Here is a 19,342-nt window from a genome sequence, read left to right on the forward strand (position 1 = left end):
TTCTGGTGGTTAGTGTCAGTCACCACCGCACACAGAGCACATCCCTATAAATCAATCTTTATAGCACTCATGAACGCACTTTTTCTTTTTCAAGCACAGTGCAACTTTACATGTGCTGCATTCCCACACTGTTCTAGCAGGCTTTTTCATGGTGCTACAGAGTGCACATTTTCGTGATGTCTTCAATGGCTGATGCTTATTTTCTTGACGAATTGTTGCATCAACTACTGGCTTTTGTTTCTTGATCGCCATCTAGTGAGCTACAAGGGAGCTTCCGAAACGGTCAGTCTTCAAAACCACTCACACAAGTGAGTAAGATGTTCAATAGAAAAGACTGTTACTGTAAATAACCGTTGCCCTTCCAAGAGTTAAGATGTATGACTGAAAGAAGTAACGAAGAGACAAGCACCTATTTACTTTCGTAAATGTGTTACGTACGTAATACTTGGCCAACGCGGCACATAATGTGGCTACAGCCATCGCATATTCATTTTAGCACGACTGTGAGACGGTATGATAAGAGAGAAAAGTCTGTAGGACACCTGAGACATACTATTATTAATCAGAACTATGTTGTACCACCTATTTTGAATAAATGTAAATGAAAATACATATGGAAAACAGTTTTGAAATGCACATATTTACTACTTCTTTCAGTAACTCACAAATATGTTCATGAATATTAAGTTCCTATATTATGAACCTAGTGATTCCGTAAGAATTTCATCGCCATAGGTCATGTCATTAAACATATGATTAGTGTATAGTGTACCAATTTTCCTTTTCCCATTTGGTCACATTAGTGAACAAATAGGAAATGGAAAGAAGGGGGAAGAAGTGAACGGAGCAGCCTCCGCACAAACTGTAAAACTCCGCCATAATCTTAAAGGCGAACACTCCTGGACGGATCCATCCTAATTTCTCCACCACCAAACCACTCCAATAGAATGTGGACTAAACAAAAATTTAGGTGCACCTATGAAGCAAAAACACTGTACACTTTACTAACTTCTATGCGTAGTAAGGGATCCGAACCTGTGCCCAAAGTTACGACAGCCAGCATCGCTAACTATTGTACCAATGAGGACGGCGATGTCAGGGGCAGTTAAATACGCAATGCTATGGAATCACGAGATGTGTGAATGTCGCAAGCCAATAACACAAGTGAAGATTTTTCACTTTGTAGAAAACAGATTGGCGTGATCACGAGCGTATTCTAAGAGAAGACATTTCTAATGCGTTTTAATTTTCTTCACGTGTGGGCGGATTTGGTTTCGCTACGAGTGTTCAGTTTTTATTATTAATTACCGACTGTTATATGATTTTGAAAATAAAATATTGAAAATAACCCATTTATAAATATTCTATGTTCTATTCAAAATAGCGAGATTCTCTATTGTAAAGCCCGTTTGTAACTTCTCGTATTAATGCAGATGAAGTAGAGAAAATGAGCCCAAAAATACATTTTACATGTCCTAAGTTACGTTACTCAGAATAAGAAAATTAAACTAATATTTTCAAGATTTTCAAACTGAATATCCCATCTAGTTGTAAATGACTGAAAAGTAGCTCCCAAAAGTATTTGTGCCAGTTTTGATAAATGGTGTAAATGGTAAATATGTGCTTATAGCTACACGTTTATAAGGTATTTCTCCCGCCTTCCTGGCGTGCCTTCATTATGTAGTGGTCCGTATTCCAGAGGTCTGTGGTTCGATTCCTGGCGAAGGCGTTTGCTATTTTTTCATCTTGCCTGCTTCTAAAATTATTTAATGTCTCTACACGTTAAGGCAGAAAATTTCTTCCAGAATCAAAATCCAATTCGCTGCAAAGATAATTGGTTTATGTGAAGTCAATTAATATCAGCAGTAAAACGTGAAGAATTATTTGCCTCCTGTAAATTATTAGAGAAGAATATAAGTAATTTTGTGAAGTATGTAACAAAGAGTTCTATTTACAATTTTTTACCAATCATGTTTCTTAAAATATAAGAGATTATTTTAACTTCTCTTTGTTATATTATTTTTAACTATTATTCATTATGGGCAAAAAGAGTACAAACATTACTGACTAGTGGCAATTCATGATTTTATATGCACATAAGTTATTAGAACATTACGTCGAACAATTTAATGGGAAAGCGTAGCGGCAATGTTGGATTTACTTATGATTGGCATAATTTTTTATGCTCATAAGACAATATTCACATCCTTTCACGCAATTTAAATTTCTTCCTCCTTTTGCATTTTTCTATTGAACTTAGCTTTCACTCCAAAGACATTTTTTTTTTAGTAATCGGATGTCGTAGTTTAAAAGTGTTAACCACTACTAAGACCGAAAGCTGTGGTCCCTTTATTACTGAGGCACCTAAAACGTGGTTTACTGTTGCCTCCGATGAAGGGACAGGCAAATTACTACGTCCATATTTTTTCCGTGGTTTGAGCCGGGTCCTTCAATACAGCAGTGAGCGTAGTCACCACTTTACCCATCTGGGCTACTGCTTATCCCAAAATCTATCATCTCAAAATAATTAAGGCTCTTTTGTGATTTCCTTTGCAAGAATTAATTACATTTAAACTGAAGTCTGACAAGTGTTTATTTTCTCAGATGTTTTAATACGTCCAGACATACACTCCGCCTTGTTTGAAAATTAATATTTCAAGTAATATATTCAAAAGAGCTAAACATGCTGTAGTTTATCTCAGAACCTGCAGTTTTAACTCCCACTAATCGATAATGACTCACTTAATACTATAATGTAACATAACAGGTAATTAAAAAAAAAAATCTTAAATTTTAAGCTCGACTTAAATCTTTTTTTCAATGATTACAGTTTTCGATAAAAGTGAAATTCTTTCAGACTAGTAATTATGCAAATTTCTAAATGAGAAGTCAAAAAAGAAAGGAAGAATCGTTAGCTACTTTCGCTAAGATCTTGAAAAGATATCGCCTACCATTTTAGATATGTGCATTCAAAATCTTCAGATAGAAGAATAAATTCCGACAGCTTATGTTGATTTTCTTCGAACCTTTTTTTAAAAGAGTAAAATCTTTGCTTGAGGGAAATGGCTTTGGGCAGTTTGAGAATAAACAAATATAGAAATTCAGCATGATATTTAGCACAAGTAAGGAAAGAAAATGAACTCTGGTTGCAGTTACATTGAAACACACTCCAAAGCATTGCTATTACCATACTGAGTATAGTAATAATTGCAGTGTTTGCTGCAAAAATTGTAGTGTTTATCAGAAACCAGATGTGGTTTCAATAAAAGCAAAAAAAATATAGATGTGTTTACAATAAAATCAAATTATAAAGATGAATTATTTCGTCTTCGTTCAAAGGGGATTTTTAAAATTCATGATGGATAAGGTTTTGCATACACAGAACAAATGTATTATATTTGAAATTCAGAACACGATATGCGCATATGGTATGTTAAGCAGGAGGAAGTAAAACAAAACTTTAATTACTTCGGTTATTTAAATAATAAACATTAATTTTGATTTTTGTGCAGGCCAAATTTATCGTTCGATATAATTCACCCCTCAGTTCAGTTTTCTTAGAATAGAATTTCTCACCCAGAAGAAAATTTTCTCCTAGAGGAATTTCAAAGTTTTAGGAAAGGATGTAGGCAGCCTTTAATTTAGCTTTTAAGCATTTAGTTTGTTTATGAATATAAAAAGCTAATTTTATTTAAGTTTATTAAATATGTATTAAAATTGTTTTGTATTTTTTGTTTTTAAACTTATAAAAAGATATTAAGAAAATAATCTAAGTTTTAATAAATGCATATGTATATTTTTTTAACTTCATAAGGAGGGACAGGAATAATTATCTAGAAATGTTGAAAGGAGAGTATGAGGCAAGATAGGTTACGAACCACTATCTTAGAAGCTTTGAATATTTTTCTCCACATTAATTTCATGAGCAGTGTTGCTTCCATTCCGTCCTTTGTTCAATGCGTGGATAACCCTGTTCCCTATTCCATTTCCCTCCAACAATTTCTACGTCAAACATTACGATTACATTAATACGATTTCAGTCTAAATTTTAATTTTTGGCTGTTCGTATTGCAAACAGATTTTAATAACAGCACGTTTCACATACAGTTCGCTAGGGCCCTAAAAAAATCTGAAATGGTAATTAGCCAGATCTTCGTGATTGTTATTTTAATAATTCAAAGCTTCAGTAACTATGTAAGCTCTTTTTAATAATGTGAATGTAATCTATCTTAATCTATCTTAATTGCAAGTTTAACATTCTTTACCACACAGAAAAAACATATATACTTGCTTTGGAAGCATTTCATAGAGTAACGCGTCCGTTTTTTTCTTTTCTTCTATCAACTGGTCTGTTCTTTCATCCACAAGTGCTTCGAGATTGTTAGCATACTTTTCCATCATGGCTAGCATATTATCGAAAATATTGGGTTTCCTGTATAAAACAGAAATGTTAAATAAATAAATGAAATCAATAATTTTGGTAAATTTAAAGGAATGATGCAGAATACAGCTTATTTAAATTCATCATTAGACTCGTAAAAGCATTAGAATTCACTGAAGTTACTATAAAGTATTCAGATCAAAATTTTCCCATCTATTCTAAGAAAAAACAATAAATATCGCTAAACATATGTTGAACAATTTCCTTATTGATGAGTCGATAATCTAAATATTTCCTTCATGCATCTGATATACTATATTGTAGCGAAAATTGCTCTTTTCGACCGAGCTTCTCAGAGCTTAGCGGAGAAGGCGCAGGACTCGAAACCCATCAACGGCAAGATGCCTGATAACTGGTTTTTATGTAAACTTCCTTCTTATTCTTCCAGAACATTCCAAGTCTGGAATGATTCAGCATGTTCACCAGCTGTATCTAAGTAGCTCTTCTTTCAGTTCGAGTTAATAAAAAGTCTTGAGTTTAGACTTGTACTTGCCTGTTCATTTGTAAGATACCCTCATCTACGCCACAATATTTTAGTTCAGTTTTCATCAAAGATGATTTTACTAATTTTTATCATATATATCATGATTTAGTTGCGACTGAAAGAAGGCTCCCATTAACATTTTAATCATGGCCTAAATAATGATAAATACAGCAGGCCACACAATTCGGTATTAGATGACTGTAATTTCGAAAAGCCCTACTAGCTTCATAATCACATCATTTATTCTTTTGACGAATAATTTTGACATATCTTAAGAGGGCACAGGACCTTTAAATCTTCAAAAAATCGATTTTCAGATTTTTACATTTTATGAATATATGAATATTTCTGAACAAAATGCAAAAAACTGCGTTCTAAAATTCGGATTATTTCTTGAGTTATGAAAGTTTATATCGGATAGTAAACCAGCGACGCTTGTGTAAAGGGATAAATATGGTGGTTGTTTACATTTTGGTTACGCTGTATACGAGCTCATATTTTTATTATTATACACAGAAATATTTAATACTGTTTTTTTTTTAATTACCTGTTGGTGTAGGGGAAGAAGGATGGCAACTACTCAACTTCAATGCTGGTAGTTTGTTTACATGATAATTCTTATTTCCACGCTGAATCTAACGTCGTTTTGAATGTTTCTATTTCGGTCTTTCGTATCAAGTTTTTTTTTTTTTTTTTTTCTGAGTAAACGTTTATGTAAAGATATTTGTTTTGAAATTTAAAAATGAATAATAATATGAAAAGAGCTTCAGGTTAAAGACCGAAGAAAAGGAATAATTGTTTTGGAAATCAGTGCACAAGAAGTAATGATAAAGATGCAAATGTCTCTGCATCAGCAAAAAAACTTCTAGATCATTTAGTAGTTTCTGGTGACAGCGAATTTAAAGCGTATGCAATTATTAAAAGTTTATTATTTTCTGTATTAGAAGAATACTTATGCTGTCATATTTGCCATAATAAAATTAGTATTACTTTTGAAGTAGTATATGGTTTAACCATAAAAATAAATATTTCATGCTGCTCTTGTGAAGCACTAACATCTATAAGAAATTCCAAGTTTGTAGGTGAAAAGCAAAATGCTTCTGATTTAAACAGAAGATTTACTTTAATAATGAGGTGTATTGGAAAATGATTGACAGAATCCAGAACATTTTGTGGAATTAAGGATCTACCACCAGCTGTAACACACTAGTCATACCACAAAATTGTGAGTCATATGCATGCTGCTACACGTAATATTGTGGAAAATAGTATGAAGATAGCAGCTGACGAAGAAATAAAAATGACTGTTTCTTCAGATTTGACCGTTAGCGGAAATGGCACATGGGAAACCAGAGGTCATTCTTCACATTTCGGTTAACTTCCGTTATTGGTGGTGAAACGGGTAAAGTTATTCATCGTTATGTTTCAAGTTCTTACTACAAAGGTTGTGAGACTGGAAAAAAATATATCCTCAAAAGAAAGCTATTTGAAATGGAAAATAGAACATAACAAAGTATGCAATAAGAATCATTCAGGCTCATCTATGCAATTGGAAGCGAATGGCATGTTGAGTATGTTTTCGCGATTCGAAGAAAAGTATAGTCTTCGTTACGTTAATTATATTGGTGATGGAGATTGTAAAGCTTTCTTAGCCCTTACAAAGGATAACCCGTATAATGTTCCGATTTCGAAGATAGGATGTGTGAGCCACATTCAAAAACGAATAGGTGCCCGTTTGGGGAACTAAATCAGAAATTCCGTGCCAAGAAACTGTATGACAATTAACCTCTTAGCGGTAAAGATCGACTTACAGATGTGTTGATAGGTCAACTTACAACATATTATGGTAATGCCATTAGGAAGCATTTTTACAACTACCACGTTATGCAAAACGCTATATGGGCTGTTTAGTACCATAAATGTTCAAATGATAATGAAGTAACTCATGACTTTTGCCCCGGTGGTGTTGATTCTTGGTGCTCGCATACAAAAGAGCAGTTGTAAGTGGCACAAATAAAAACTTTAAACAAATTCAGTTCCTGTAGCAATTATGGATGCTATAAAACCCGTATTTAAAGATTTGTCCCACCCAGCCTTGCTAAAGAGATGCATTGGTGGTCGAACACAAAATGTGAACGAGTCGCTAAATTCGTTGATCTGGACGTTTTGTCCGAAAACAACAAACAATAGTAGTAAAATTGTAGAAATTTCTGCAAATTAAGCAGTAGCCAACTTTAATGATGGAAAACAGGCAACGCTGTTCATCATGAAAGAATTAAAATGTATACTTGGAACTAACTGTGTAACATTTGCGGAAGAAGCAAATAGAATTCGTATAATATTGGCACAGAAACTAGCCCAGGACAATACTTTAGAGGCTCGAATTACCAAAAGTAGGGAAAAAAGAAAGCTCATGAGCTTCATAATTGTTTATGAAGAAGTAGTTTAAGCTTCTGGTGCATTTTAAATTTGTTTTGAAAAATATAAATTAGAGAAAAGTGATATTGTATCTTTAAATTGGATTTTCTCAAATTGGTAATTTTCAAGTTTGCGCGCAGTGTTATTCAAACCATATATGCTATGCCCATGAAAATTTAACTGTGTATGCTACTGTTGTTACTCTGCATGCTAAAACCAAAAAAATTACATATATTAATATATATATATATATTTACCTAAAAATTCTAAAAAAATTACATATTTTTAGATTTAAAAAAATTTTTCTTAATTTTTAAAATTTAAGATTCATTTTATAATATATTTTGGTTTTACATTAGAAGTGAATGTATTTCGAATACATTTTTACCCAAAATTTTCTTCTATATGCAATATTTTCAAATTTATGATGCGCGCGACATTTGATAATTTTTATTTACATGTCTCTTATGTACATTTAAAAAATTTTAATTTACAAATTATTTATTTATTTACAATTTTCATTTCATATACAGTCTAATAAGGCATATCTATTTAAGGTATAAAGTAAAAAAAAGTGTAACCTTTTAATCATATAATGTGAGTTTTTGTGTTTCGAGTTTGAGGATTTTTATGACCGTTTCGACGAGCCCAAAGGTCCTGTGCCCCTTTCCCTACATCTCTTCTTAATTTACACAACACTATGGATTCTAGGAGCGCCCTACAATTTTATACGCGCATATAACATCATTAAATAATAGATGAAAGATATAAAACGGTTATAGCTACAGCAGAGGGGGGAAAGTGGCTACGTATTAACAGCTGGAATATATATAGTGGCAAAATCCTTTGCTTGAATTCTGAACAGTGATTGGAGATTGGATAGGAACTTTCACACTGAAGATGACTCATGATGAAAAAATGGCGTCAGAGGCACAATCTTTGAAGGGGGAGGTAACAGAAACATAACCAGGAATTAAAAGGGTTATTGCCAATTAAGTTTGTAATTTGTTAGTGATTCTCTTTCATAGTTTTATGTTTTACAATCATATATATATATATAACAGTAATAAAATTGTAGATTATTAAACCCGGATAATTTGCGTAAATAAACGTGCGTGAAAAAACTCGTATTAAATTACCGTAAAATTAGTGAAGGCTAAAATTATTATACTGAAATTTAAGTGCAATTGAATTAATTCAAATTGCATCAAAATAATAATCAGTTAATGAAACAAGGATGAATTCTTCAGGGGTGTAAGATTTTTTTTTTCATTAGACCTTTCAATTATTAGCTAACATTTAACGGTACTCATTAACTGTTCTGTCATTCTGTACTATTTGAGAGAATATTAAAAATTTATATACTATATCTAATTTATTCTAATTAAATCTCAGAAAGCCTAGAAAATACCCCTAACTTAATTCACACGTCTAAATTTAAAATTGCTTACATTAAGTAAACATATTTAAATAAAATGAATTAAAATAAAAGATAAACATAAGTTGAAACACAATTCATAAATGAAAAATCTAGATTAAAATCACATCAGTTGTTGCAAAAATTACAAAATAAGCAATAAGTGTTACTGTAGTACTTCTGCTTTTCTAAATATTATTTCCAAGATTTAAAAGATTAGGTAGTTCTAAAAAGCACAAAGAAAATAATTTTTGGATACATGTTTTTCGTGCAAAATGGCGGCTCGAAAATCTGTAACGACCTTCAGTTTTGTAGTTTAGCAGTGTTGTACTATTATAAGCAGCTAGTTTTTGGCTAAAACTTTTCAGCTAATTTCTTACTTCTTGCACTTCTTGGCTAACAAAACTCATACTATATTTATGCAGAATGTTGTTGGCAAACTTCCCGAATAAAATTCATGTTACAGAATATTGCTGACTGATTTATGTAACACAAAAAGAAAGATTATTTACTAAAATGTTCAGGTAGACACTTTTTTTATAAAACTGTTTCTGGCGAAATTTAGAGAAACAGAAAATAAACAGACAATGGCAAATACTCTTCACACTATATTGGCTTTTATAACGTCTTTTGAAATTAAATTAGCCTTTTAGTAAAAAAGTACATAAAGAAAGAAAATTACAGAAATAATATAAAGAAACTATATAAAGAAACTTACAGAAATAATATAAAGAAACTATATAAAGAAACTTACAGAAATAATATAAAGAAACTATATAAAGAAACTTACAGAAATAATATAAAGAAACTATATAAAGAAACTTACAGAAATAATATAAAGAAACTATATAAAGAAACTTACAGAAATAATATAAAGAAACTATATAAAGAAACTTACATAAATAATTAGTAATTATTAAAAAAAAATTCTTGAACTTTTAAACTTATTTACCCAGTTTGCCAACAGATCTCTACAAAATAGAATAACAATTTTATTAGCCGAGACGTGTTTGCAACTAAGAACTTATTTAAAGTTTTTGGCCAAAAATTACTGCTTTCAGTAAGTAGTACGACACTGCTAAACTATAAAGACGATGGTCATTAAAATTTTTCGAGCCGCCATTTTCTACACAAAATAATAATAATAATAATAAATAAGTAACACTTAAAAATAGGGTAACACTAACTAAATTATCCATCGCTTATTTTGTAACAATTGACATCACATTAATCTACATTTTTCCTTTTATCAATTGTATTTCAACTTGTACCTTATGTTTATCAATTTACTTCATTTTTATATTTTTACTTAATGCAAACAATTTTTAAATTTAGAAGGCTGAATTAAGGTGGGGGTATTTTCTGGGCTTTCTGAGATTTAATTGCAATTAATTACATACATAAATTTTAAACGTTTTCTCAAATAGTCTAGAATGACGGCAACATTAATCAGTATTCCCTAATTATTGAAAGGTTTAGCACCTGATGACATCTGCCTTGTTTCATTAAATCATTAATAATTAATTTATTATTATTATTATGGATAAAAAATTAATTAATTCCTTTTTAATAAATTTCAGTGCAATAATTTTAACTTTAAGTTTACAACAGTTTTTCACACAGGTTTATTTACACTAATCCAGGTTTCATAATCAATAATGTTATTAATCAAATTAATTTAAACTTAGCTGTGTTATCGTTAGATTTTCAATTTAACTGTCTATATAACCTCTTTTTCATATTTTATTTAAAATTATGTACAGACAGAGATGCATTATTATAATGATTAATATTTATTTATATCAAATATAGTATTCAGGAAATTTGTTTTAAAGAAAGAAATTTATTTTCCATTTGTATACTTACAGCGATAAGCACTATTAATACTGAAAGTTTGTTTGGCATTCAGCAACAAATTTAATATTCGGTTGCTCTGAAATAAACTGCTCGTACAAAAATAAAATATTACACTTCTTCTGTTCAAAATTCAGTTTTTCAGTTTTTAGTTCAGACGTAAAGTTGTTAAAAATACGTAAACAAATTAAATCTAAATAGAATAACAAATGTAGAAAAGTAATTTTAATAAGAACTAAAATATTTGAATACTACCATTTTTTTAAAGAATTAAAATATTTTAAATTGATATCAATGTTTATTCGAAAATGCTAATTTAATTATTCATTTAGATTATATAACCCGATTTCAATAAATAATATGCAGTATGCCATGTGTTAATGTTATTAATGTAGTTATTTGTTCCAATGAAAATACTGGATGCATTCAATATTTGAATTGTATCTTGCATTAGTCGCAGCATGATTAGAAATCTGATCAAACCATTGTTAATTCTGCTCCGTACATTTAAACTTTAAATACACTCAATAATAAATATTTTATTTATTTATTTATTTATTTTTGAGAAATCTTAAGATATAAAAATGTCTTAAGATTTCCAAGGATCCTTAGTATTCTTAAGATACTAAGGATTTTCTACAAAGAAACTCACCAACTTTATTTATTACACGAATTTTTAAAAACACGAAGCAGTGTTGTTACTGTTACCACTTAGTGCTCTGTAAGGATTACGGATAAAGACGATAAGTTGATTGACATTGAAGAAAGATCGACGAGGCCTAAAATATTTCATTTTCATTCTATATTTTAAAGAAACATTGCTCATTAGCATTATACAGTAAATCATTTAAAAAATAATTTTACATTTTTAATAACATTTTACAACAAATGTTACGTTATATCATTAGTGTAATAAATAAATACGTGTCTAACATTTTATAATATTATGAAAACGTAATTTCTCGTATACATTATAGTTTTGATAAGAGAAGGAAGAATAGTGATGAATTTTATAATAAGATATATAGACTTAAGTCCTTGGTACATAATTTTATTAATATTATTCAGACGGTATTATCCGTTTTCGAAAAAGGTATGCACTTTTTAATATGCTGATATTTATTTTACTAAATAAGTGTAAAGAATGTAAAGTAGAAAAAAACATTACATTTTTAAAACTAAAATCCTTACTAGAGTTTTAATTATATTTAGGACTAAATATTTAGTTTCACTTCTGAACATGAGTAGGTGTTTTCATTTTATTTAACTATAAAATCGATTGGAAACTAAAATTTCAGAAAAAAGAGAAATTTTCATTTTTTTAAAATTTCTTTAAGCCCCAAAATATAACAGATTAATACTTTATTATAAGTAGTATATATAGTACTAATATAATGACTTACTAATTAAATTGGAGAAAATAAGTAGCATTCTGAGAAAATGTAGTTTTACTTATTAAGGGTCCTTATTCTCTAGACAATAACTTCCTGAATGAATAACGTTATAATCTACGAGTTTGAGGAGATTTCCTTAAATGACTTAATCTGATTATTAGTAAGATTCAAATGTTTATTAAAATAAATAAGGACTCGTATGGTAGGATAAACAACTATAAATAACCCGTGAAAAAGAATAGATATAAAGCAATTACTTCTTTACATGCAAAGATTTTTAGCGTCTGCAGGACATTTTTCTTGGAGGGGCAAAGATTGGAGAAATGTAATTACATGAATAATTTTTATTTAATTATTTCATTTTTGAGGAACTTACAAGGCGAATATAGTATTATATTCGTACAAAATTATACAAAATACACATAATAATAATAATATACTGTTCGTGCATCAATACAAAGTCAAGTTTTTTTATTCAATAGTCTAATGAGGCAAGTGTCCCATTTGGTCCTGTTGCACGCGAGGGACGAAAAATAGAAGGTAGAAGCTACGCCAATACTTTCGTAGTATCATAGGTTGTTGTGACTTATCTCACTTTTCTGACAGTAACATCAGAACAAGCCCATAAATTTCCTCGTGGTAAGGAGTGCAGAATTGCGCCTGCTTTGAGCTCCATACAGGGGACAGTACGACTTTGCTCAGCTTTGCATCCCCCCCTACAGTTTTGAAAAAGAGCTTCCTGAGGGACTGGTCCGAGGATCTTCCAGCCTCTTGCGCTACCATCAACTTGTCGATAGGACTTTCGGCTCGCCTCATATTTAGAGTGCCCTAATGCCGCACAGACAATATAACACACTTCTCTGGGCATGCATTTCGGTACGGTAGTTAGCGTCGTACTGACCACTATCCCAGTTGGGCACGTATCATATGTGATTGAGATATAGCTGTGTTAGCCAATTGTTAAGTGTCGGGCCTCGGGGGAGTCCCACCTTTCTTCCACTACCACACCTCTTGAAAGGATCTTGGTTGGCCGTGTATTTTGAGCACCCCCTTGCCGCACAAACACTATGTGTTCAAAAATTTTCATGCTTTCTCTGGGACTCGAAACCAGGCCTTTTGGTAAAGCGGTCAGTGTCACTGATTACTATCTAGTTATGGGCGACGCCGCAAATCACCAAACTTAAAACAACAATCATCGAGCACAAGCTTACCAATGTAAACTCTAAACTGAATTAAGTAATTGCTGGCCACTCACAGCCTCTTATTTATATAAAAAAAAGGTGTAGGGAATGCATGCCTGGAAGCTACGAGGAAAGTCGCACGTAAAGTTTCGAAAATACGGGATGACTTTAAAAATGACTTTCTAAGGAAAATTGGCCCAGATCCACATTCGAAACGCTCGTGCAGCCAAATTGGAATGGACTGGTCAAATTGCACTAGAATCGAAGCCTTGTCGAACTACCTAGTATTCAGCGATTTTAATGCTCAGGCGCTGGCAGACACCATAAACAAATTAATAAATAAAAATAAGCAACGCTACAAAAATATGAAGAAACCAAATTATGCCTCCCAAACATTGCCCAGACGCCGCCCCTCAGTGGCTAGGGGAGCCTGACTGCGATACCAAACAGCCCGGGTTTAAATCCCGGAGAAGGCATGGATGTAGAATTGTCTGTACCTTCATAGGAGGTAGCGATGGCTGCTTATTAAGTGCCTCCACAATAAAATGGCGACCACTTCTGGCATTACTAACAGCTAATGCCGTTATAAGCGAGTGCCTGACCTTAAAAAAAGATAAATAATACATACACATATTTATACTATTCATAGCAATACTAAAAGAAATACTTACATTCCTTTCCTCATGGGTCTCAGTTTCGTTCTAATTGACTTAAAGTCAGGTCTGGTTTCGGGATCTTCCGCCCAACACTCTTGCATGCAATCCACAATGCAATCAAAAGAATCCTCGAGCTTAGCAACTTGAGGCCGAAATGGAGGAGACTGGTCCCTTCTCATTATTCTCTTTATTATTTCTGCAAAACAGAGTTTTAATATAATTTGCGTAACATTAATTGCAAACTGAATAAAAAATTCGAAAATTGTGTTTAACTTTGTTGGAAACTTTTCTTATTACATTCTATAAGGAGGAAGGTACACTCACCAAATAAAAAATATGACATTCACCACAGGGCTATAGATAGTAATTGACTACAGTTACGCTGCATATTTTGGTATAAAAGAACATTAGAACAGATTGTAACGCTTTTGATTACCATTTGATATTAAAATAAATTGAAAAACCGAACTCTGATATTACAGTTTATTAAAATTTATTTTCAGTATAATTTTATTTCGCAACAAAAACTCCAAAAGCATTTTAAAACTCACAACCGTGAAAATTTATGCCAAAAATACATGCAACAAAATGTATACATAATTCATTTAACAAGGTCTATTGCTTAAGATGCAAGGATTAATAACAGCTCAAGCGGACAACAGAGCAAGCTTTCAGTTACTACGCATTTGTAACAGCAAAGTAAAACCGTAATAGTTCATATTTTGTGTATACCAATTGTAGAAACATTGGGTAATTTTTTGGAAGCAGACGAGATGAAAAATTATCAATCGCCTTCGCCGGGAATCGAACCACGGACCTTTGAAATATCGGCTGAGTGTGTTGACCACTACACTACGAAGGCACTCTAGGAAGGTGGGAGAAATACCTTACATACCTTACATACAAACCCCAGTCGCCCTTTTAAAGGGCGACTGGGGTTTTAGGGGAACCAATCGCCAAATCCTGGGTGAGGAGAATCATCATCCAACACCCTTTTAGTTCGGGCGCCACTGTAGGAAGTTTTTGGAAGCAGACGAGATGAAAAATTAGCAATCGCCGGGAATCGAACCACGGACATCTGAAAAACCAGCTCAGTGTGCTGACCACTACACCAAGAAGGCATTCTAGGAAGGAGGGAGAAATACCTTACACAATAAAGGCATTTATTTAAAATTGTCTAAAATGGCCATATTAGATAAGACTCTTGCACTAACTACATATGCGACGAATCTTTATATGACGATGCGCCTAATATGGAATAATCTGTTTCTCAATAACTCACAAATATGTGTACAACAAGAAATCTTTTAAAGCATGTACCATTACTTTTCTGAATTTCCTGACATATTTTTATAGCATACTCGAAATACATGTGTACTCCATTGTTGCCTCTAATATAACAGTGATCTAGGAAATGGTTCTTTTACGGTGCCCTGCTTAATTACCCTATATTATCATTATGCCTTGATAGAGACAACAGTATGATAAAATTATATCATACTGCTAATGGTAAAATCGTGGTTTCTTCTTCCTTTCTCCTCTCTCTTCAATGTGAAGTCAACATTTATTGGGTAGGAAGAATATTACGAGAACATACCCATACTTCTTTAGTCTGTCTTTAGCAAAAAAACCTTTTCCTGCACTTAGACAAAGACTTAGGAAGTGAATTAAGAACCGTAGGCCTATACACAAATATTAATTCTTTTCCATTCAACTTAATGGACTACATATTCATGAAATACTATAAGCAAAGTTCCGCATTACTCATATTCATCGAATCTTTGAGTAATAGTATCAAAATTTTCTACCTTGCATAATTTTAGCATTATTATTTACATCAACGGAAAGTTAAAAGATCGATGAGAAACGAAACGACAAGCTGAGATTAATTTGGCCAAGGAAGGAGGACAAGCTAACAGAGTATCAAAAGCTCAAAATATTTGGATTTTTACAGTGGACTGGAATTCTACAGTGCTTAGGAACATTGCTTTTGCATTTGACTTAATATGATACAGACTTTTCAAATACTGTGAAAAAAGTTCTGTATTAGTCATATTCAACCAATCCTTGGGCAATATTTTTAACAGTTTCTACATTTCAGTATTTTTATAATGTTATATAGTAACTAAAAGTTAAAAGAATATTGCGAAGCAAGCTGAGCCTAATTTGTCCAAGAAAAAGCGAAAAGCCGTCAAAATAACAAAAGCTCCAGATATTTGGATTTCTATTGTGGAAGGAAATTCTACAGTGCTTAGGAACTTTAAGATATCCTTACTTTTGAACCTTGGAAGCAAATATTAGACTGACTAACATTAATATTTCAAGGAAATTTAATAATTTCAAAATGCAGACTTAATGTAGTACGTTAAGGGCGTATCATTTATTGGTATCTTCAATAAAACTCAAATTTAATAATTGAAATAATATTTAATATTTTTATTATATCACAGTACAAGACTATATATTTAAATTACATGACTTTGTATTCACAATGGCAATAATAATTTAAAAATTACTCTATGAAATAATTTTTTATTACCTCGGAGGAAATTATTACCTGATGGAGTTTTCTCGATTTGTCCATAGGGCCCATTTCGTCCAATAATTTCATATAAAATAATCCCGAAAGAATATATATCGCTTTTCTGAGTTCCGGCTGGAGGTGCGTTGGGATCTCGCAGCAATTCTGGAGCTTTCCACAAAAGTTCTAAATAAAACACAGAATAACAAATTGAAAATATATCTAATTTTATAATTTTATATCTGAACCGTAGCAGATTTCCAAATGATACAGCTCTCTAAATTTAATATATTGCCCAATGAACAGCTAAGGATCGAGATAAGAGATATAATAACGGATATAACAAAACTCGCATCCTGAAAAAAGCTGTAGCGATCGGATTTCACAGAATAACTTATTTCTCCCTTTTGCCAATGCGCTTTAACGGATTATTGAATTTAAAGGATTATTAATTTAATGGGTTTTTAATTAAATAGGTTATTAATATAATGGATTATTAATTAAAAATCGAATAAAATAAATGAAACAAACATATATTATTTGCCTATATATTTAAGGCCAATTCTTGTCACATTTGCATTGTAGGGTGTGACACAATAATTTTTAAATGAACATTGTATAACACCAAATTGTATTATTGTTGTTGTAGAATGGTTACAGCCGAAAACATCGTAGACGAAGACGTCGCGGAGAAAACAACGCAAGGCGAAAACGTCGCGGTGCAAAATATCGTCGTCGAAAATAAAGCGTCGCAGTCATCGTCGATGAAAATATAGTGGTATAGTGGTAACAGCACCTATAATTCATCGCATGGCGATAACATCGCAGACATGCGTTTTTGAGGCTTTAATAATTGTAAATGAATATTCACATAGTGATTTGTGAGATCAAGTTGAAAAGAAGGATAATTTTTACTTTCATATTTTTATTAACTAATAAATTTATGAAAGCAAAACAAGAGATTTAAACAAAACAAGAAATAATTTACACTATAAGAGTGTCAAGATTAACAAAAGTGAAGAAAATAATCTCAGAATTAACTTAGCATTTTTTTATAGATAAAAACATGCAGTTACTTATCTTTCTTTTTTCTAATCTATTTTAGATTATACGTTTCATGAAAAATCACCAGTAAAATTTTATAAAAAAATAATTTATTAATGACTTTTGCTAGTTAACTATGTCAGCTTACAATTATATTCAGTGCTATAAGTTTCATTAATTTTCTATGCTTAAGTTTCCATTTTACATATTTAGCAAATATTTATTAGTTAATAAAATATATGAAAATAAAAATTAGCCTTCTTCTATGAGCACACAGTGAGAACCCAAGTGAATGTGGTGAACAGTACTTTTTGTCCTTGCCATTCGGTTCTGTGCCACTAATTAACATTACTTTTGGAACAGAAATCAGTTAAATGAGTATTGAAAAATCCCAACATTCCTCCGTGCCATTCGGTTCGGCGCCGCTGATTAACATTATATTTGGTACAGAAATCAGTTAACACAATATTGAAAACAATCTTACTTTAAACGCGTAAGATTGTTTGAAAGCATGTTAAGCAGCTTCAGCTCTCCACTTAAAACCAAAGGCGATTACTGTGGAAGACGGATATCTCCTAACAGATGTAATTTTCTCTACGTAGCAAAAATAGCGTTCCTTTCCACACTTATTTCAACATGAATTATAAAACTTGGTATTAAATTTAATGTGCAGTACTTTAAAAATGAGTACATTTCTCTGTGTGCCCTTGTGTTTGCCTTACTGCAGTGCTCGTTAGTAACAGTCGTTCTTTTATCAATTATAATTTATTCCGTTAAAATTTGAGAATTCAATAATACAAGGCTCTTCATATGGCCGTGAATCATTTCGACAATTCATAAAAATTAAGAGAAAAAACGATATTAAATTTTATTTAACTGAAATAGAAACATGCTTATGAAGTTTCGTAGTCCAAAGGGGCTTCGTAAGGATCCTTCGTAATAGTTCTTAAGGACTAATGTTTTCGTTTTGCGATTTTGCGTTGAATCCCTATAAATGTCCGTTTCACTTTTCAAACTGTTGCCACCGAATGTTAGAGTACTGCATTATATTTGAAGAAATTAAATAATGAAAAATCTGCATAAATGTATGTATGTTTCTCGCATTGAGATAAAACAACGGTACATAGAGCCATCGAATTTTGAATGATGCAATCCTCCGAATATGGGCATGTGGAAGACCAAACGTGAAATTTTGAATTGGTTTTACTATTGATTTCTTATTTTGTAAAGCTTTAACGAAGTTTTGATTAACAAACTTAACGATTTAAAAACGAGCAATGGCAACACTCTACGGGGGAAAAACTTTTTATTTCCAGCGCGCGAAACTGTGTATCGGAAATTTTAAAGATATGCTCATTTAAAAAATATTTTTCGACATTACTGTTGAGCTGAAAGTTTTGATTTAAGTGAAAAGAACGTGATATTTAATAAATAAAGGTAAACACAAAACGTTAAAAAAGCGCCCCTTTGGACGTAATTTAAAATCTGAAACCTTTCAGATTTAAAAAAAAAAAAAAAAAACTTTTAATATATTTTTTATGTTATCAGCCTTTTCACCTTTCTAGATACAGTGGTTATTTATGCGATGAATATTTTCGTCTCACAGATGTGACATTTACTGCGAATGACCACAGCCACAGTATCTGACAAACGGTTGCAAGTTTCCTACTATATTTGTAGTCCGGAAAGAGACTACAAATATAAGTCCTTGATAAACGGACACAAGAAAGATTATATGATATTACATCCAAAGCCTGGTATAGTTGCATGATCTTGTTATCTTCTAGTCCTGCGCATCGTATTAACCTTAGTGGTAAACTGAGGTAAATTTTAACTGAGATACACATGCAAAACGTCTTTACGACAAATTGTGACTTATATACTCATGCAAATGGTCCCGATTATGTTATTTTAGTGATCAGGAAAATTAAC

The 19,342-nt window shown here is 31.7% G+C and overlaps 1 protein-coding gene across 1 annotated transcript in view; it reads right to left on the minus strand.

Annotated features, from left to right (window-relative positions):
- Positions 1 to 19,342, minus strand: part of LOC118199247 (guanylate cyclase 32E-like) — an 876,682-nt gene that overhangs the window by 52,806 nt on the left and 804,534 nt on the right. Inside the window, exons 14-16 of the mRNA XM_085815399.1 lie at positions 16,403 to 16,552; positions 13,861 to 14,041; positions 4,292 to 4,432 (exon numbers count right to left, since the gene is read on the minus strand). Coding sequence (XP_085671525.1) covers positions 4,292 to 4,432; positions 13,861 to 14,041; positions 16,403 to 16,552 — 472 coding nt within the window. The remainder of the gene's footprint in view (positions 1 to 4,291; positions 4,433 to 13,860; positions 14,042 to 16,402; positions 16,553 to 19,342) is intronic.

The sequence above is a fragment of the Stegodyphus dumicola genome, chromosome 4 (genome assembly GCF_044657685.1).
Source record: "Stegodyphus dumicola isolate Sdum_Otavi_A_Nest chromosome 4, ASM4465768v1".
NCBI lineage: Eukaryota > Metazoa > Arthropoda > Arachnida > Araneae > Eresidae > Stegodyphus > Stegodyphus dumicola.